Raw genomic sequence first — 21,978 nt, 5'->3', positions numbered from 1 at the left:
ATACAAATATAGAATTATATTATATATATAACAATTTGTAGGTTTAGGTGTGTGTACCTGAATACTGAAACTACACAAATGGACATTAAAACCTCTTGTTTTTATGTAAAACAATTGTGTTGTGTCACCCACTCTCTATAGAGGCCAAAATGCTAAATCTGTAACCGAGGTTTTCAAAATGCTGCAAATCAGTATATTCCAGATATTTAAGTTGCAGCATTTGCAAAGAATATCTATACTGCACATTAGTGTTTGGCAGTTAGGATTTTAACAGTTGCTATTCAATTTAGTAAGTGAAAGTTATTCACAGCTGTTTGTGGTCACTATGACAATGTGTTTCTATGGGACCCCAAGTAGTTTGTACTTGTGTATGTTTGATCTACAGGTGTGCCAGCCACCACAAATGCCACCAGTGCCTACTGTTCCTGAGGCTGTTGCACGTGAGAAGGATGCTGCGGAATTCATCCATATAAAACTGTTTACTCAATCCATAGATTGTTACTATTTACGTCACTTTGCCTTAGGCAACAGAAAACCATTACCTAGCTAGATGAAAAGATAAAGCTAAAACTATAAATAAGTCCAAATTACATAATTTATGCTTACCTGATAAATGTATTTCTCTTGTAGTGTATCCAGTCCACGGATCATCCATTACTTGTGGGATATTCTCCTTCCCAACAGGAAGTTGCAAGAGGATCACCCACAGCAGAGCTGCTATATAGCTCCTCCCCTCACTGCCATATCCAGTCATTCGACCGAAACAAGCCGAGAAAGGAGAAACCATAGGGTGCAGTGGTGACTGTAGTTTAATTCAAATTTAGATCTGCCTTAAAAGGACAGGGCGGGCCGTGGACTGGATACACTACAAGAGAAATAAATTTATATCAGGTAAGCATAAATTATGTTTTCTCTTGTTAAGTATCTCCAGTCCACGGATCATCCATTACTTGTGGGATACCAATACCAAAGCTAAAGTACACGGATGATGGGAGGGACAAGGCAGGAACTTAAACGGAAGGAACCACTGCCTGTAGAACCTTTCTCCCAAAAACAACCTCCGAAGAAGCAAAAGTATCAAATTTGGAAAATTTGGAAAAGTTATGAAGCGAAGACCAAGACGCGGCCTTGCAAATCTGTTCAACAGAAGCCTCATTTTTAAAGGCCCAGGTGGAAGCCACAGCTCTAGTAGAATGAGCTGTAATCCTTTCAGGGGGCTGCTGTCCAGCAGTCTCATAGGCTAAACGGATTATACTCCGAAGCCAAAAAGAAAGAGAGGTTGCAGAGGCCTTTTGACCTCTCCTCTGTCCAGAGTAAACAACAAACAGGTTAGATGTTTGACGAAAATCTTTAGTAGCCTGTAAGTAAAACTTCAAGGCACGGACTACGTCTAGATTATGCAAAAGACGTTCCTTCTTTGAAGAAGGATTAGGACATAATGATGGAACAACAATCTCCTGATTGATATTCTTGTTAGAAACCACCTTAGGTAAAAACCCAGGTTTTGTACGCAGGACTACCTTATCTGAATGGAAGATCAGATAAGGAGAATCACAATGTAAGGCAGATAACTCCGAGACTCTTTGAGCCGAGGAAATAGCCATCAGAAAAAGAACTTTCCATGATAGAGGTTTGATATCAATAGAATGAAGGGGTTCAAACGGAACTCCTTGAAGAACTTTAAGAACCAAGTTTAAGCTCCATGGAGGAGCAACTGGTTTAAACACAGGCTTAATTCCAACTAAAGCCTGACAAAATGCCTGAACGTCTGGAACTTCTGCCAGACGCTTGTGTAAAAGAATAGACAGAGCAGAGATCTGTCCCTTTAAAGAACTAGCTGATAATCCTTTGTCCAAACCCTCTTGGAGGAAGGACAATATCCTAGGAATCCTAACCCTACTCCATGAGTAATTCTTGGATTCACACCAATGAAGATATTTACGCCATATCTTGTGGTAAATTTTCCTGGTGACAGGCTTTCGTGCCTGTATTAAGGTATCAATTACCGACTCGGAGAAGCCACGCTTTGATAGGATCAAGCATTCAATCTCCATGCAGTCAGTCTCAGAGAAAGTAGATGCGGATGATTGAAAGGACCTTGTATTAGAAGGTCTTGTCTCAGAGGCAGAGACCATGGTGGAAAGGATGACATGTCCACTAGGTCTGCATACCAGGTCCTGCGTGGCCACGCAGGCGCTATCAATATCACTGATGCTCTCTCCTGTTTGATTTTGGCAATAAGACGAGGGAGCAGAGGAAACGGTGGAAACACATAAGCCAGGTTGAAGAACCAAGGCGCTGCTAGAGCATCTATCAGTGCCGCTTCTGGGTCCCTGGACCTGGATCCGTAACAAGGAAGCTTGGCGTTCTGGCGAGACGCCATGAGATCCAGTTCTGGTTTGCCCCAACGGAGAACCAATTGAGCAAACACCTCCGTATGGAGTTCCCACTCCCCCGGATGAAAAGTCTGACGACTTAGAAAATCCGCCTCCCAGTTCTCTACACCTGGGATATGGATCGCTGACAGGTGGCAAGAGTGAGTCTCTGCCCAGCAAATTATCTTGGAGACTTCTGACATCGCTAGGGAACTCCTGGTTCCCCCTTGATGGTTGATGTAAGCCACAGTCGTGATGTTGTCCGACTGAAATCTGATGAACCTCAGTGTTGCTAACTGAGACCAAGCTAGAAGAGCATTGAATATTGCTCTTAACTCCAGAATATTTATTGGGAGGAGTTTCTCCTCCTGAGTCCATGAACCCTGAGCCTTCAGGGAGTTCCAGACTGCACCCCAACCTAGAAGGCTGGCATCTGTTGTTACAATGGTCCAATCTGGTCTGCGAAAGGTCATACCTTTGGACAGATGGACCCGAGATAACCACCAGAGAAGAGAATCTCTGGTTTCCTGATCCAGATTTAGTAGAGGGGACAAATCTGTGTAATCCCCATTCCACTGACTGAGCATGCATAATTGCAGCGGTCTGAGATGCAGGCACGCAAATGGCACTATGTCCATCGCAGCTACCATTAAGCCGATTACTTCCATGCACTGAGCCACCGTGGGGCGCGGAATGGAGTGAAGAACACTGCAAGCATTTAGAAGTTTTGATAACCTGGACTCCGTCAGGTAAATTTTCATTTCTATAGAATCTATTAGAGTCCCTAGGAAGAAAACCCTTGTGAGAGGAGATAGAGAACTCCTTTCTTCGTTCACTTTCCACCCATGAGACCTCAGAAATGCCAGAACTATCTCTGTATGAGACTTGGCAATTTGAAAGCTTGACGCCTGTATCAGGATGTCGTCTAGGTAAGGAGCCACCGCTAGAAAGGCAAACCTCAGGAACCGATGATGATTCTTGTGAATCGGAATGTGAAGGTAGGCATCCTTTAAGTCCACTGTGGTCATGTACTGACCCTCTTGGATCATGGGTAAAATGGTTCGAATAGTTTCCATCTTGAATGATGGAACTCTGAGGAATTTGTTTAGGATCTTTAGATCCAAAATTGGTCTGAAGGTTCCCTCTTTTTTGGGAACCACAAACAGATTTGAATAAAACCCCCGTCCTTGTTCCGTCCGCGGAACTGAGTGGATCACTCCCATTACAAGGAGGTCTTGTACGCAGATTAGGAATGCCTCTTTCTTTATCTGGTTTGCAGATAATCTTGAAAGGTGAAATCTCCCTTGTGGAGGAGAAGCTTTGAAGTCCAGAAGATATCCCTGAGATATGATCTCCAACGCCCAGGGATCCTGAACATCTCTTGCCCACGCCTGGGCGAAGAGAGAGAGTCTGCCCCCTACTAGATCCGTTGTCGGATAGGGGGCCGCTCCTTCATGCTGTCTTGGAGGCAGCAGCAGGCTTTCTGGCCTGCTTGCCCTTGTTCCAGGACTGGTTAGGTTTCCAGGCCTGCTTGGAATGAGCAAAATTTCCCTCTTGTTTTGAAGCAGAAGGAGTTGATGCTGCACCTGCCTTGAAATTTGGAAAGGCACGAAAATTAGACTGTTTGGCCCTTGATTTGGCCCTGTCCTGAGGAAGGGTATGACCCTTACCTCCAGTAATGTCAGCAATAATTTCCTTCAAACCAGGCCCGAATAAGGTCTGCCCCTTGAAAGGAATGTTGAGTAATTTAGACTTTGAAGTCACATCAGCTGACCAGGATTTAAGCCATAGCGCCCTACGCGCCTGGATGGCGAATCCGGAATTCTTAGCCGTTAGTTTAGTCAAATGAACAATGGCATCAGAAACAAATGAGTTAGCTAGCTTAAGTGTTCTAAGCTTGTCAATAATTTCAGTCAATGGAGCTGTATGGATGGCCTCTTCCAGGGCCTCAAACCAGAACGCCGCCGCAGCAGTGACAGGCGCAATGCATGCAAGGGGCTGTAAAATAAAACCTTGTTGAATAAACATTTTCTTAAGGTAACCCTCTAATTTTTTATCCATTGGATCTGAAAAAGCACAACTGTCCTCAACCGGGATAGTGGTACGCTTTGCTAAAGTAGAAACTGCTCCCTCCACCTTAGGGACTGTCTGCCATAAGTCCCGTGTAGTGGCATCTATTGGAAACATTTTTCTAAATATAGGAGGAGGGGAAAAGGGCACACCGGGTCTATCCCACTCCTTGCTAATAATTTCTGTAAGCCTTTTAGGTATTGGAAAAACATCAGTACTCACCGGTACTGCATAGTATTTATCCAGCCTACACAATTTCTCTGGCACTGCAATTGTGTCACAGTCATTCAGAGCAGCTAATACCTCCCCAAGCAATACACGGAGGTTCTCAAGCTTAAATTTAAAATTAGAAATCTCTGAATCAGGTCTCCCCGATTCAGAGACGTCACCCACAGACTGAAGCTCTCCGTCCTCAGGTTCTGCATATTGTGACGCAGTATCAGACATGGCTCTTACAGCATTTACGCGCTCTGTATGTTGTCTAACCCCAGAGCTATCGCGCTTGCCTCTCAATTCAGGCAATCTGGCTAATACCTGTGACAGGGTATTATTCATAATTGCAGCCATGTCCTGCAAAGTAATCGCTATGGGCGTCCCTGATGTACTTGGCGCCATATTAGCGTGCATCCCTTGAGCGGGAGGCGAAGGGTCCGACACGTGGGGGAGAGTTATTCAGCATAACTTCCCCCTCGACAGACCCCTCTGGTGACATTTCTTTTATAGATAAAGACTAATCTTTACTGTTTAAGGTGAAATCAATACATTTAGTACACATTCTCCTATGGGGCTCCACCATGGCTTTTAAACATAATGAACAAGTAGTTTCCTCTGTGTTTGACATGTTTGTACAGACTAGCAATGAGACTAGCAAGCTTGGAAAACACTTTAAACCAAGTTAACAAGCAATAACATAATTTATGCTTACCTGATAAATTCCTTTCTTCTGTTGTGTGATCAGTCCACGGGTCATCATTACTTCTGGGATATTATCTGCTCCCCTACAGGAAGTGCAAGAGGATTCACCCAGCAGAGTTGCTATATAGCTCCTCCCCTCTACGTCACCTCCAGTCATTCGACCAAAGACCAACGAGAAAGGAGAAACCAAGGGTGTAGTGGTGACTGAATTATAATTTAAAAAATATGCACCTGCCTTAAAAAACAGGGCGGGCCGTGGACTGATCACACAACAGAAGAAAGGAATTTATCAGGTAAGCATAAATTATGTTTTCTTCTGTTATGTGTGATCAGTCCACGGGTCATCATTACTTCTGGGATACCAATACCAAAGCAAAAGTACACGGATGACGGGAGGGATAGGCAGGCTCATTATACAGAAGGAACCACTGCCTGAAGAACCTTTCTCCCAAAAATAGCCTCCGAAGAAGCAAAAGTGTCAAATTTGTAAAATTTGGAAAAAGTATGAAGCGAAGACCAAGTTGCAGCCTTGCAAATCTGTTCAACAGAGGCCTCATTCTTAAAGGCCCAAGTGGAAGCCACAGCTCTAGTGGAATGAGCTGTAATTCTTTCGGGAGGCTGCTGTCCAGCAGTCTCATAGGCTAAACGTATTATGCTACGAAGCCAAAAAGAGAGAGAGGTAGCAGAAGCTTTTTGACCTCTCCTCTGTCCAGAATAAACGACAAACAGGGAAGAAGTTTGGCGAAAATCTTTAGTTGCCTGCAAGTAGAACTTGAGGGCACGAACTACATCCAGATTGTGTAGAAGACGTTCCTTCTTTGAAGAAGGATTTGGACACAAGGATGGAACAACAATCTCTTGATTGATATTTCTGTTAGTGACTACCTTAGGTAAGAACCCAGGTTTAGTACGCAGAACTACCTTGTCTGAGTGAAAGATCAGATAAGGAGAATCACAATGTAGGGCTGATAACTCAGAGACTCTTCGAGCCGAGGAAATAGCCATTAAAAATAGAACTTTCCAAGATAACAATTTTATATCAATGGAATGAAGGGGTTCAAACGGAACACCCTGTAAAACGTTAAGAACTAAGTTTAAACTCCATGGCGGAGCAACAGTTTTAAACACAGGCTTGATCCTAGCTAAAGCCTGACAAAAGGCCTGGATGTCTGAATTTTCTGACAGACGCCTGTGTAACAAGATGGACAGAGCTGAGATCTGTCCCTTTAATGAGCTAGCCGATAAACCCTTTTCTAAACCTTCTTGTAGAAAAGACAATATCCTAGGAATCCTAACCTTACTCCAGGAGTAATCTTTGGATTCACACCAGTATAGGTATTTACGCCATATTTTATGGTAAATCTTTCTGGTAACAGGCTTCCTAGCCTGTATCAGGGTATCAATAACCGACTCAGAAAAACCACGTTTTGATAAAATCAAGCGTTCAATTTCCAAGCAGTCAGCTTCAGAGAAGTTAGACTTTGATGATTGAATGGACCCTGAATCAGAAGGTCCTGTCTTAGAGGTAGAGACCAAGGCGGACAGGATGACATGTCCACTAGATCTGCATACCAAGTCCTGCGCGGCCATGCAGGCGCTATTAGAATCACTGATGCTCTCTCCTGTTTGATTTTGGCAATCAATCGAGGAAGCAGTGGGAAGGGTGGAAACACATAAGCCATCCTGAAGTTCCAAGGTGCTGTCAAAGCATCTATCAGAACCGCTCCCGGATCCCTGGATCTGGATCCGTAGCGAGGAAGTTTGGCGTTCTGGCGAGACGCCATGAGATCTATCTCTGGTTTGCCCCAACGTTGAAGTATTTGGGCAAAGACCTCCGGATGAAGTTCCCACTCCCCCGGATGAAGAGTCTGGCGACTCAAGAAATCCGCCTCCCAGTTCTCCACTCCCGGGATGTGGATTGCTGACAAGTGGCAAGAGTGAGACTCTGCCCAGCGAAATATCTTTGATACTTCTATCATTGCTAGGGAGCTTCTTGTCCCTCCTTGATGGTTGATGTAAGCTACAGTCGTGATGTTGTCCGACTGAAACCTGATGAACCCCCGAGTCTTTAACTGGGGCCAAGATAGAAGGGCATTGAGAACTGCTCTCAATTCCAGAATGTTTATTGGCAGGAGACTTTCCTCCTGACTCCATTGTCCCTGAGCCTTCAGAGAATTCCAGACAGCGCCCCAACCTAGAAGGCTGGCGTCTGTTGTTACAATTGTCCAGTCCGGCCTGCTGAACGGCATCCCCCTGGACAGATGTGGCCGAGAAAGCCACCATAGAAGAGAGTTTCTGGTCTCTTGATCCAGATTCAGAGTGGGGGACAAATCTGAGTAATCCCCATTCCACTGACTCAGCATGCACAATTGCAGCGGTCTGAGATGTAGGCGTGCAAAGGGAACTATGTCCATTGCTGCTACCATTAAGCCGATCACCTCCATGCATTGAGCTACTGACGGGAGTTGAATGGAATGAAGGACACGGCATGCATTTAGAAGCTTTGTTAATCTGTCTTCTGTCAGATAAATCCTCATTTCTACAGAATCTATAAGAGTCCCCAAGAATGGCACTCTTGTGAGGGGAAAGAGAGAACTCTTCTTTTCGTTCACCTTCCATCCATGCGACCTTAGAAATGCCAGAACTAACTCTGTATGAGACTTGGCAGTTTGAAAGCTTGAAGCTTGTATCAGAATGTCGTCTAGGTACGGAGCTACCGAAATTCCTCGCGGTCTTAGAACCGCCAGAAGGGCACCCAGAACCTTTGTAAAGATTCTTGGAGCCGTAGCCAATCCGAATGGAAGGGCTACAAACTGGTAATGCCTGTTTAAGAAGGCAAACCTTAGATACCGGTAATGATCTTTGTGAATCGGTATGTGAAGATAAGCATCCTTTAAATCCACTGTGGTCATGTACTGACCCTCTTGGATCATGGGTAAGATTGTCCGAATAGTTTCCATTTTGAACGATGGAACTCTTAGGAATTTGTTTAGGATCTTTAAATCCAAGATTGGCCTGAAAGTTCCCTCTTTTTTGGGAACCACAAACAGGTTTGAGTAAAACCCTTGTCCTTGTTCCGACCGCGGAACCGGATGGATCACTCCCATTAATAATAGATCTTGTACACAGCGTAGAAACGCGTCCTTTATTTGGTTTGTTGACAACCTTGACAGATGAAATCTCCCTCTTGGGGGAGAGAATTTGAAGTCTAGAAGGTATCCCTGAGATATGATCTCTAGCGCCCAGGGATCCTGGACATCTCTTGCCCAAGCCTGGGCGAAGAGAGAGAGTCTGCCCCCCACTAGATCCGGTCCCGGATCGGGGGCCCTCGGTTCATGCTGTCTTTGAGGCAGCAGCAGGTTTACTGGCCTGCTTGCCCTTGTTCCAGGACTGGTTAGGCTTCCAGCCTTGTCTGTAACGAGCAACAGCTCCTCCCTGTTTTGGTGCAGTGGAGGTTGGCGCTGCTCCTGCTTTGAAATTCCGAAAGGGACGAAAATTAGACTGTCTAGCCTTAGCTTTGGCTTTGTCTTGAGGTAGAGCGTGGCCCTTACCTCCTGTAATGTCAGCAATAATTTCTTTCAAACCGGGCCCAAATAAAGTTTGCCCCTTGAAAGGTATATTAAGTAATTTGGACTTAGAAGTTACATCAGCCGACCAGGATTTTAGCCACAGCGCCCTGCGTGCCTGAATGGCGAATCCTGAATTCTTAGCCGTAAGTTTGGTTAAATGTACTACGGCCTCCGAAATGAATGAATTAGCTAGTTTAAGGACTCTAAGCCTGTCCGTAATGTCGTCCAGCGTAGCTGAACTAAGGTTCTCTTCTAGAGACTCAATCCAAAATGCTGCCGCAGCCGTAATCGGCGCGATGCATGCAAGGGGTTGTAATATAAAACCTTGTTGAACAAACATTTTCTTAAAGTAACCCTCTAATTTTTTATCCATAGGATCTGAAAAAGCACAGCTATCCTCCACCGGGATAGTGGTACGCTTAGCTAAAGTAGAAACTGCTCCCTCCACCTTAGGGACCGCTTGCCATAAGTCCCGTGTGGTGGCGTCTATTGGAAACATCTTTCTAAATATTGGAGGGGGTGAGAACGGCACACCGGGTCTATCCCACTCCTTAGTAACAATTTCAGTTAATCTCTTAGGTATAGGAAAAACGTCAGTACTCGCCGGTACCGCAAAGTATTTATCCAACCTACACATTTTCTCTGGTATTGCAACAGCGTTACAATCGTTGAGAGCTGCTAAGACCTCCCCTAGTAATACACGGAGGTTTTCCAATTTAAATTTAAAATTTGAAATATCTGAATCCAATCTGTTTGGATCAGAACCGTCACCTACAGAATGAAGCTCTCCGTCCTCATGCTCTGCAAGCTGTGACGCAGTATCAGACATGGCCCTAGAATTATCAGCGCACTCTGTTCTCACCCCAGAGTGATCACGCTTGCCTCTTAGTTCTGGTAATTTAGCCAAAACTTCAGTCATAACAGTAGCCATATCTTGTAATGTTATCTGTAATGGCTGCCCAGATGTACTAGGCGCCATAATATCACGCACCTCCCGGGCGGGAGATGCAGGTACTGACACGTGAGGCGAGTTAGTCGGCATAACTCTCCCCTCGCTGTTTGGTGAAATTTGTTCAATTTGTACAGATTGGCTTTTATTTAAGGTAGCATCAATACAGTTAGTACATAAATTTCTATTGGGCTCCACCTTGGCATTGGAACAAATGACACAGGTATCTTCCTCTGAATCAGACATGTTTAACACACTAGCAATAAACATGCAACTCGGTTACAATTTTATTTAATAAAAACGTACTGTGCCTCAGAAGCACTAAACGATTAAATGACAGTTGAAATAATGAACTGAAAAACAGTTATAGCATCACTCTTAACAAACAACACAACTTTTTAGCAAGGGTTTGTTCCCATTAGTAAAATAACACTAATTAAATTTTTAAACATAAAAATTACAGAGCAACGTTTTAAATCACAGTCACTATATAAATCTCACAGCTCTGCTGAGAGAATCTACTTCCCTTCAAAGAAGTTTGAAGACCCCTGAGTTCTGTCAGAGATGAACCGGATCATGCAGAAAATATAAGTGTAACTGACTGGAAATTTTTTGATGCGTAGCAAAGAGCGCCAAAAAACGGCCCCTCCCCCTCACACACAGCAGTGAGAGAGAAACGAAACTGTCATAATCAAAACAAGCAAACTGCCAAGTGGAAAAATAATGCCCAAATATTTATTCACTCAGTACCTCAGAAATGCAAACGATTCTACATTCCAGCAAAAACGTTTAACATGAATTAAATACCTATTAAAAGGTTTAATGTACTTTTACAGAGTAATTCCGGTGAAATACCATCCCCAGAATACTGAAGTGTAGAGTATACATACATGTCATTATAACGGTATAGCAGGATTTTCTCATCAATTCCATTCAGAAAATAAAAACTGCTACATACCTCAATGCAGATTCAACTGCCCGCTGTCCCCTGATCTGAAGCTTTTACCTCCCTCAGATGGCCGAGAAACAGCAATATGATCTTAACTACTCCGGTTAAAATCATAAGAAAAACTCTGGTAGATTCTTCTTCAAACTCTGCCAGAGAAGTAATAACACGCTCCGGTGCTATTGTAAAATAACAAACTTTTGATTGAAGTTATAAAAACTAAGTATAATCACCATAGTCCTCTCACACCTCCTATCTAGTCTTTGGGTGCAAGAGAATGACTGGAGGTGACGTAGAGGGGAGGAGCTATATAGCAACTCTGCTGGGTGAATCCTCTTGCACTTCCTGTAGGGGAGCAGATAATATCCCAGAAGTAATGATGACCCGTGGACTGATCACACATAACAGAAGAAATAAAAAACGTTACTGTGCCTTTAAGAGAAACAAATTTTGACAAAATTTGAAATAACAGTGAAAAAAGGCAGTTACACTAACGAAATTTTTACAGTGTATGTAACAAGTTAGCAGAGCATTGCACCCACTTGCAAATGGATGATTAACCCCTTAATACCAAAAACGGAATAATAAATGACAAAAACGTTTTTAAACACAGTCACAACAACTGCCACAGGTCTGTGGTTGTTACCCTCCTCAAACACGACTTTTGAAGCCTTTTGAGCCCTTCAGAGATGTCCTGTATCATGCAGAAGGAAGCTGAGTGTCTCTGTCTGTAATTTCAGCTGCGCAGAAAAGCGCCAAAATAGGCCTCTCCCACTCATATTTTACAACAGTGGAAAGCCTCAGGAAACTGTTTCTAGGCAAAAATCAAGCCAGCCATGTGGAGAAAACCCAATAAGTTTTGTCACCAAACATATATAAAAACGATTGAAGTTAAAAACTAACTATAATACACCACACTCCTCTTACTACGTCCATCTTTGTTGAGAGTTGCAAGAGAATGACTGGATATGGCAGTGAGGGGAGGAGCTATATAGCAGCTCTGCTGTGGGTGATCCTCTTGCAACTTCCTGTTGGGAAGGAGAATATCCCACAAGTAATGGATGATCCGTGGACTGGATACACTTAACAAGAGAAAAGTGATTTGTAAAGCATTAACTACTGTAATACTCTATTTAATGTGACATCACTATTTTAAGAATGCTACATATCACTGGTTTGTGGACTTCATAAAGCTACTGTGTAGAGCTGCAACAACTAATCGGCATTATCGATAATAATCGATTATGAAAATAGTTGTCAACGAATCTCATAATCGATTAGTTGGTGTGCAATTAGTTGGTTTGTGCACAGCACCAGCTGCTTCACTCAGATGAGCTCCTGCACTTGGTATTGTGTTTTATGGTTATGCCCTTAGTCTAAAGGACGTCTACTTTTCACTTTTTATGGACACTATAAGTTTCATTTTAAGTTTACAACTCCTGTCTTATGTGCAACCCAGAATTAAAATAGCAGTCATCATTTGTATTGTTAATATAAAATTAGATGATTTGGGACTGTGCTTTGCATGATATAGCGCTGAGCTTGTTATTTACACCTAGCCTTAGATTGATGGCATTTTTTATATGAATTGATGTCACTATTACCTGTTTGTACAATTTTTAGCGGATCGCTTGCTATTGCTGATATATGTACTCTATAGATAAATGTGTAAGGCTTTGTCCTTTTACTGATGTATAGTCTATAGCCCTTTTGCCTTTTTTTTCTTTTCTATTTTTAATTAATTGGAATATGTACCAAATTCAACCTCTGTAAGCATATATCTGTTATTTTAAGAGTGGACTAGATATTTTCCCCCCTAACCTTATAGATGGTTATTTACCACTGCATATAGATATTAAAGATATTTTTATGTTAAGATGAAGTCCAGGTTTACTTTGTTGAGAGGCCCCTTGCATTGGTGGAGAGCTAACAAAGATAAAATAGCCCACCTTGGTGAAATTGGCAAAACCCTATTTATGCATCTCAGGCACCTCAACACCAACTGAGCGCCTCTTCTCTGCTGCCGGCAAAATAGCTTGCAAAAAAGAGAGCCGGCCTCAGCCAGGAGTATATGGACATGTTGACAGTTTTGCATTTCAATGCAAAGTTTCTGAAAGAGTGAATAACAGCATGTAATAAACAGTGATAGTTTACCTATTACTAGTTCTACCTCTTTTCAAACATTTTGTGGTTTTGTTTTTCTTAATTATAAAAATTTGTTCTGCTGCTTACAAAATTGGACCAACAGTTGTGTTAATGAAAAGTTTTAGTCTGAAGTTTATATTTATAACACTCAGTATGTGGATTTTATTTTAAATCTAGGAAAAAAAAATATTTATTTTTTATCCGATTAGTCGATTAATCGAAAAAATAATCGGCCGATTAATCGATTATGAAAATAATAGTTAGTTGCAGCCTTACTACTGTGTAAAGAATAACCAAGTCAGGTGCTTTAAACAGTCTATTAGCATTTGAAGAACTAAATAAATAGTTCAAGGATAACGTGTGCATGGGTGATGATTAGATGCACAGTTTTTAGAACCCAAACTTGTCCATCCATAATTTAGGTATACAAAAAGAAAAGAAAAAAAAATCTATACAAATCTAATTAAAGGAACATTAAAACACAAAGTGTAAGCTGCATGATAATGTAGTTTCATATATGAGAAGAAAATTGCAATAAATAATATTGTTTTAGGTTTATTGGTTTCACTGACTTCCCTGTGCCCCAGAATATTTGCCAATAAAAGACTCTCCTGCTCGGAGAGAAATTATAGTGCAGACTTCACAGGGGTTGAACTCACTGAGTGCTAAAAGAAAAAAAGGGCGGAACCTGGAAGTCCCAAAGAGATGAGATGCCTCCTATAAAACTCTCTGCTCAGATGAGATTATCTAAAATGATCCTCAAGCAATGCAAGATCTCTCACAAGATTCTAGACAGGCAAAATGTTGCTATATTTCTCTGCATTTCTGTATGTGAATAAGAGACAAGCCCAGTGCAATATAGCACTGCATGACATGATAATTCTGCTGCATTTACACTGTGCTTTGTATTTTATGTTACTTTACACTTCAGATTAGGTCATGTTTTATTACATTAAAGGTTTGCACTTTCTCTTTTGTATATTAATGCATTTAGTTTTCGTTCTAGCAGTGATTTTACAAATTCTGATTATGCTTTGAAAGTTTCTGTGCTACTTTAACAAATTAGGATCATACTTTGTATCTTTCTGTGCATCTCTCATCCCTCTGGTAGTTCCAGGTTCCGCACTTTTTATTACAGAATTCAGCGAGTTCAACCTCTGTGAAATCTACAGTATAATTTCTCTCCAAACAAAAAAAATCTTTGATCATCGAGCCCACATAAAGTAATGAAGCTCTCTAGTAAAGCATAAAGAGAGTTTGTAAAATCACAACCCTAAGTACACTTCTGTATACAGAATCTATATGCATTAAAATCCAAAATAGAACATGCAAAGCTTAAATTTAATAAAACTTAAAGGACATAATCTGAAGTCTAAAGTAATATAAGTGTAAAATGCGGCAGAACTGTCATGTAGTGCTATATTGCATTGTTTCTCAACCGCGGTGCTGAAAGTAGACCTGAAAGGTTAGGCTTCTATTTTTTCTAAACGTTGTGAAATCTTGTACATGCCCAGAAGTAGCCAGTGCCTCACAAAGTGTGCATATAAAAAACCAGAATTTATAATTACTGATACATTTCTTTCTTTCAGGATGATTAGAGTCCATAGGTGTCCATAACATGTGGGATATATTTCTGCCACTAGGAGGTGGTCAAGAACCCTCACAATCTTCCCACTCAGCTTACGTATAGCAGAGGAGAGAGACAGAAAAAGTAGGAAAGAGAGAAAGCAGGCTTAAAAGGTGCAAATAAGAACTGTTGCCCATGTAGCAAAACCCTGGGCGGGTCCTATGGACTCATCATGACGAAAGAAATTTATCAGTAAGTACAGTTGTGCTCATAAGTTTACATACCCTGGCAGAATTTATGATTACTTGGCCATTTTTCAGAGAATATCAATGATAACACAAAAACTTTTCTTTCACTCATGGTTAGTGTTTGGCTGAAGCCATTTATTATCAATCAACTGTGTTTACTCTTTTTAAATCATAATGACAACAGAAACTACCCAAATGACCCTGATCAAAAGTTTACATACCCTGGTGATTTTGGCCTGATAACATGCATACAAGTTGACACAAAGGGGTTTGAATGGCTATTAAACCTATCCATCCTCACCTGTGATCTGTTTTATTTTAATTAGTGTGTGTATAAAAGGTCAATGAGTTTCTGGACTCCTGACAGACTCTTGCATCTTTCATCAAGTGCTGCACTAACGTTTCTGGATTCTGAGTCATGGGGAAAGAAAAATAATTGTCAAAGGATCTGTGGGAAAAAGGTAGTTGAACTGTATAAAACAGGAAAGGGATATAAAAAGATATCCAAGGAAATAAGAATGCAAATCAGCAGTGTTCAAACTCTAATCAAGAAGTGGAAAATGAGGCGTTCTGTTTGATAACATACTGAATTCATCTTGCCATGAATTCTGACCAAATTTCCTGTGCCTTTGTAGCTCACACATCCCCAAAACATCAGCAATCCACCTACATGTTTCACAGTAGGAATGGTGTACCTTTCATCATAGGCCATGTTGACTCGTCTTCAAATGTAGAGTTTATGGTTGTGGCCAAAAAGCTCAATTTTGGTCTCATCACTCCAAATGACTTTGTGCCAGAAGGTTTGAGGCTGGTCTCTATGCTGTTTGGCGTATTGTAAGCGGGATACTTTGTGGCATTTGCGCAGTAATGGCTTTCTTCTGGAGACTCGACCATGCAGCCCATCTTTCTTCAAGTGCCTCCTTATTGCGCATCTTGAAATTTTAGTTGGTCTACCTGACCGTGGGTTGGTTTTAACAGAACCACTCATTTTCCACTTCTTTATTAGAGTTTGAACACTGCTGATTTGCCTTCTCAATTCCTTGGATATCTTTTTATATCCCTTTCCTGTTTTATGCAGTTCAACTACCTTTTCCCGCAGATCCTTTGACAATTCTTTTGCTTTCCGCATGACTCAGAATCCAGAATCGTCAGTGCAGCACTGGATGAAAGTTGCAAGGGTCTGTCAGGAGTCCAGAAACGCATTGATCTTTTATACACACACACACTAATTACAAGAAAATAGATAGCAGGTGAGAATGGTTACCTTTAATAGCCATTCAAACCCCTGTGTGTCAACTTGTGTGCATGTTATCAGGCCAAAATCACCAGGGTATGTAAACTTTTGATCAGGGTCATTTGGGTAGTTTCTGTTGTCATTATGATTTAAAAAAAGTAAACACAGTTGATTGAGAATATATGGCTTCAGCCAAACACGAACCATGAGTGAAAGAAAAGTTTTTGTGTTATCATTGATATTCTCTGAAAAATGGCCAAGAAATCATAAATTCTGCCAGGGTATGTAAACTTATGAGCACAACTGTATAAATTCTGTTTTCTTTCGTAAGATGATGAGAGTCTATAGGTGTCCATAACATGTGGGATACAATACCCAAGCTGAGAGTCCATCTTAAGGAAAGGTGGGACAAAATGATGGCAGCTTCTATTTGCCGGAAACTGCAGCCTGCCAAAAGCAGCTTCGGAAGAAGCCTGCCCTTCCTCACAGTACAGGAAACGTTGTAAAATGGGTCTGGTGCTGAAATAACTGCCTGCAGCACCGGATCCATTTTAAAACAGTTCACTATGAAGCAATTTATTACAGCAACAGTAAAGTTCCTTCTTAGCTCTTGGGGGAGGGGCAAGGCCCCCCCCCCCCACTCTGGATCCACCACTGACTGCAATAGTCCCTACCTAACATTTTCGTTGAGCTTTTGTTCGTTGACGAAAATTGCAATGGATTTTCAACATAGTTTTTATCCTATTAGCTTAGTTTTTATTTAGTTATCGTTTAGTTTTCATCACTGATAACTATGATGAAAATTCTTTGTCAACAAAATTAACACTGCTCTCATTATATACTCCTGGAGTAAAAGGTTTATTAACCTGTTTTTAATTTATGGTATTAAGGTTTGATCATGCAATACAGATTTAACTGTTGTGGTATATAACATGTCTTTATCTTAAAATTAAATAAAACCAAGTTTCGTAAATAAACAAGAAGATAGCCTTGCTTTTTTTTTTACAAAAGAGCAGTAATTAGATATGGAATGATTATAACAACCTGCCTAAAAGTGATAAAGTGTTCATTTTGATTTAGTTTTAGTCATAGTTTTTTGACTAAAATGTCATTTTGATTTAGTTTTAGTTAGTCTTTTGACTAAAATGTCATTTTGATTTAGTTTTAGTTAGTCTTTTGACTAAAATGCCATTTTGATTTAGTTTTAGTTAGTCTTTTGACTAAAATGCCATTTTAGTTGTATTTTAGTCATCAGAAAGGTTTTAGTCTCGTTTTAGTTGACTAAATTAACACTGAAAACCACCCTTTTGGCTGGAGATAAAGAATTTTTGGGGTCATTGATTTCCCATCCATTTTCCAGAAGGAAATATATAATTCTGTGGGTATGAGCATTAGCCATAGAAATAGATTGAGCATCGTCCAAATAAGGGGCAATAGAGATTCCCTGTGCCCTGATCACTGTTAAGAGAGCCCCTAATACCTTTGTGAAGATGCATGGGGCTGTGGCCAAAATGAAGGAGAGGGCCACAAATTGGTAAGGTTTGTAGAGAAATGCAAATCTTAGAAATTGGAAATGGTCCTTGTGAATTGGGATGAGTAGATAAGCATCCTTTAAAATCAATGTTTGTCATAAACTGACCTACCGGAACTAGATGCAAAAATTGTATTGACCATTTCCATTTTGAAAGAAGGTACAAGAATAAATTTGTTCAGGTCTTTAGGTCCAGAATAGGATGGTAGGTGCCTTCTTTCTGTTTTTCTTTCTTTCGAATACAATTCTGATCTACAAATCATCTACCCTGCAAAAGGGATCAATAACAGCAAACTCTTAGAGACCATATCAACTGACCAATATTTAAGCCATAAAGCTCTCCTTAATAAAAACAGCAATGGACATATTCTTGACATTAATTTTAATTATGTTAAAAACAGCATCACAAATTAAATCATCAGCCGTCTTAAGGACTTTCATGCAGTTGTGAATATCCTCAGAAGAAACCATCTGAGAAAAAGAATCATACCTGAAGGATGCTGCAGTGGCCACACTGGTGATTACTTCTATATAAATAGTATATTATATAAATTAATTTCCTAATCAAGAATTCAGACTTGTGATCCATTGGATCCCTAAATGAAGAACTATCCTCCATAAGAATATTACTGTATCTAGCTAAAGTGGAAATAGTACCATCAACCTTAGGGACTACTTCCCAGGCTGATAAATTATTTTCTGAACGTTAGAAGGTTCATAAGGAATGCCTGGTTTCTTCCATTCTTTGCTATATATTCTATAACTAAGTCAGGTGCTTCAAAGGCCTTAGGCACTTTGGGTGGAGCTTTAAAGACCTGATTCAACTTATTTACAGGCTAGGAATCCTCTGGATTTTGGTTCTACGGTATTCAAAACATCCTGAAGTAAGAAGCAGATGTGGTCCACTTTAAATCTAAAGTGGAATCAGTCTCTGGCTCAGTTGCTGGCTAAAGGTCCTCAGATGAGATTTCACACTCAGAGCTTTGTAAATTAGGTGGTAACTGAGCTTGGGGTATAGGACTCTGCATATTACAGGTGGTGTGAGGTAAATCTCCTGATTTACGCTTACTCCGTCATATTCTTTTGAAGATTTGTTTTAAACTCTGAAGAAAAATGAGTGGAATCCCATTGAGCCACATAAATAGGCATGGGCATTAAATGTCTGCCAGGTGTCATACTGACAGGATTATGGGTTGCGATTTGGAGATGTGGGACACAATTAGCACACAACTGGTTAATTTGGTCCACTGGAAGAATCTTGCATAATAAACAGGGATAATGGGCTGCAGTATGTTCATGGGCTGCAGTATGCTCCCTAGGGGTCTCTCCCAATGGGTCAGTCATAATAGATGGGGGTACAAACATGACTCTAAAATGATAAACAAAACAGAGTAAATGGAAGATATATTACAGAATTTTAAACAGAAAATGTATTTACTCAAATATAACAAACAGCCTATATGTACACCTCAGAACCACAGTAAGTCAGAAAAACAAAACAAAATGGTTTGCCCTCAGAAAAATGTCACCCACCCGCCCCCTCAGCAGCTCCTATGAGGGTACTCACCCACCTCCAGGGCTAAGAAATTGATAAAACTGGGCCCAGATAGCTTACAATGCCTGCAGACTGTCCCTGAGCAAATATCAGCCAGCCACTGATCCAGTGAGGGAGAGAAAATGGCGCCAAAGGGGGAGCTTAACTCTTTACTGAGGAAAATGAGCCAAAAAAACATAGTGAGAGCTGCTAAGGGGTAATAGGGGAATGAAATAAGAGGGATTTTGAGAACGAATTCCTAAAATGGTGGTGTTAAACACAAAGGTAAAGTGCTAAGTGTAAAGGCTGAGAACCCCTAACTATGTAGTACCTATAAAAGGAGAGTACTAGGGATAGTTCCTGGGCTGTGTTTTGTGTCTCATTCACTTACCTAGACTGAAGCACACCTCCACTGTATCTTACCAGCTTGCTGAGGTCTTTCTCCCTCACAGAATGCTGATCCAATAGAGAGCCCATCCAGTGCAAATAAATATACTGCAGAGGATACATGCAGATATACCTGTAACCCCTCAGGTGTAGGCTAAGGGACGGGGTCCCCATGACGCCTGAGGGCAATTATAGCAGAGATTTATTTGTGAGGGTACTGACATGCCATTACTGAGGCATCCCTTTGTCTCTGCTTCACTCAGAATCTTAGAGAAATTATCCTGAAGTCTTCCCTAAGCAAAGATGGAAAAGGGGTATTGGGTCTAAAGTCAGGTCTGAGCTCCCAATAAATGATTAGACCGAAAATAATAAAATCTTGCTTGAAGAGCACCTCTCAATCTCTCTTCAAGAACAAACAGAGTGGGGAGAGAAGTTGCGAGGGATTAAAGCTCTTGTGAGGATTCTTTACTTTCTCCAAGTGGCAGGAAATATATCCCACATATTAACACCACCTATGGACTCTCATCATCTTACAAAAGAAAATACTTTTCAACATGCAACAAACTATGTGCTAATATAAAAACAAAAAAGAAATTAATATTTGTAAAATACACAAACATACTATTCAAGATTAAAAAGTAAAATGAGAGACTTTTACCCTTATTTCCATATAGGGTGGATCCTTTTCCAATTCGGCTATATCTTGAGCAAGTTTTTTCTTTTGTTCTTCAAGAAAATAATCAAGTTCTTCTCCCATTTTTTCAGTGGGTCCTAGCAATATAAAAATGTATTTAACGACAGTTGAGAGGGGGGAATAATAATTATGTACGAAGCATGAATTTGTAACAGAAAAAAAATAATTATTATCTCAAATATAAATATCTCAATACCCCACTCTAGAGAAAGAACTTCCCCGGTTTACATCTTATAATATAAAGATTGGTATTAACTTGTGGGCACAACAGAAACTTTTAAAAATACAATTAAAAAGGAAAGTCTAGTCAAAATCAAACTTTCATGATTAAGATAGGGCATGCAATATTAACGTGATGCTAAACTTTTTTAGTTACAATATTTGTAATCATAAACTAAAAGATGGGGACTTTCATTCATAAAAGGCTTTAGAAAAGCTTATTTTTTTTTATTTTATTATTAATTACCCTTTCATGTTTTCCTATATGTTGCCGTTCCTCTGCCCATAAAGGATACTCTATCACCTACTTCACTGACGATTCAGGCTGTAGCCAATCTTATTGCGCCCCCTTTGCTGGATGCCAAAGGGACGAGATACAATTGGCTACAGCTTGAATCATCAGTGAAGTAGAAAAAAAAAAAAAAAAAAAAAAAGTATCCGTTATGGGCGGAGGAACGGCAACATATAGGAAAACATGAAAGGGTAATTCATTTTTAAAAGAATAAGCGTTTCCAAAAGTCTTTTATGAATGAAAGTTCCCATCTTTTAGTTTATGATTACAAATATTGTGACTAAAAAAGTTAGTTTAGCATCACTTTAAACAACTCTCCTATTTATTTTTATTATCAAATTTGCTTTATTTTCTTGGTATTCTTTGTTGAAAGCTAAACCTAGGAAGCCTAACATGTTAATTTCGAAGCCCTTGAAGGCCGCCTCTTATCTCAGTGCATTTTGACATTGTTTCACAGCTAGACAGCACAAGTTCATGTGTACCATATAGATATAATTGTGCTCACTCCCGTGGAGTTATTTATGAGTCAGCACTGATTGGCTAAAATGCAAGTCTGTCAAAAGAACTGAAATAAGGGGCAGTCTGCAGAGGCTTATATACAAGGTTATCACAGAGGTAAAAAGTATATTAATATAACTGTGTTGGTTATGCAAAACTTGGGAATGGGTAATAAAGGAAATATCTATATTTTTAAACAATAAAAATTCTGGAGTAGACTGTCCCTTTAAAGTCAGAGAAATTGAGTTATCCTTGCAAATCCCAAAGGAAAAACTGTTGAGCTAGCTGTATCCTATATGTAGCACAGTATAATCTTACACAACATAAGTGTCATTGCACTAAGCTTATTATCTCTTTACAGTATTCAAACAGCTCTTTTTCGTTTCTGCAAAACTCTTTCAGCCATTGTAAAAAGACTACAGAAATGAATTCATATGATGTGACTGATATCCAGGAACATATGCTAAGTAGTACACTTTCACCCATAAGCTGGATGGAAACCATCAATAACAATCACTAAGTAATGCTTAGTGATTTCTAATCCTTCCCTTATGAAATTCCAGATATTATCAGCTTGATTTTCACACTATCTGATCTTAAGATAATGGAATAGAGACAGCGTAAGGAAAACAAGACTTGGGTGTCACTACCACACAGACACTGCTTTAAGAGGAAAGGATACATAAAAGTGAAATAGCAGTTTTACAATACATTTTAATAAAAATTGAGCTTCAACATTTTCTATTAAACTTTCATGATTCAGATGGGACATGCAATTTTAAACAACTTTCCAATTTACTTTTAT

The 21,978-nt window shown here is 40.3% G+C and overlaps 1 protein-coding gene across 1 annotated transcript in view; it reads right to left on the bottom strand.

The window, feature by feature from the left end:
• Positions 1 to 21,978, bottom strand: part of CSPP1 (centrosome and spindle pole associated protein 1) — a 411,029-nt gene that overhangs the window by 360,587 nt on the left and 28,464 nt on the right. The window contains exon 2 of the mRNA XM_053715098.1: positions 20,129 to 20,241. Coding sequence (XP_053571073.1) covers positions 20,129 to 20,241 — 113 coding nt within the window. The remainder of the gene's footprint in view (positions 1 to 20,128; positions 20,242 to 21,978) is intronic.

The sequence above is a fragment of the Bombina bombina genome, chromosome 5 (assembly GCF_027579735.1).
Source record: "Bombina bombina isolate aBomBom1 chromosome 5, aBomBom1.pri, whole genome shotgun sequence".
NCBI lineage: Eukaryota > Metazoa > Chordata > Amphibia > Anura > Bombinatoridae > Bombina > Bombina bombina.
The sequence above is the reverse complement of the archived record's forward strand: the minus strand, read 5'-3'. Positions and strand labels throughout refer to the sequence as shown.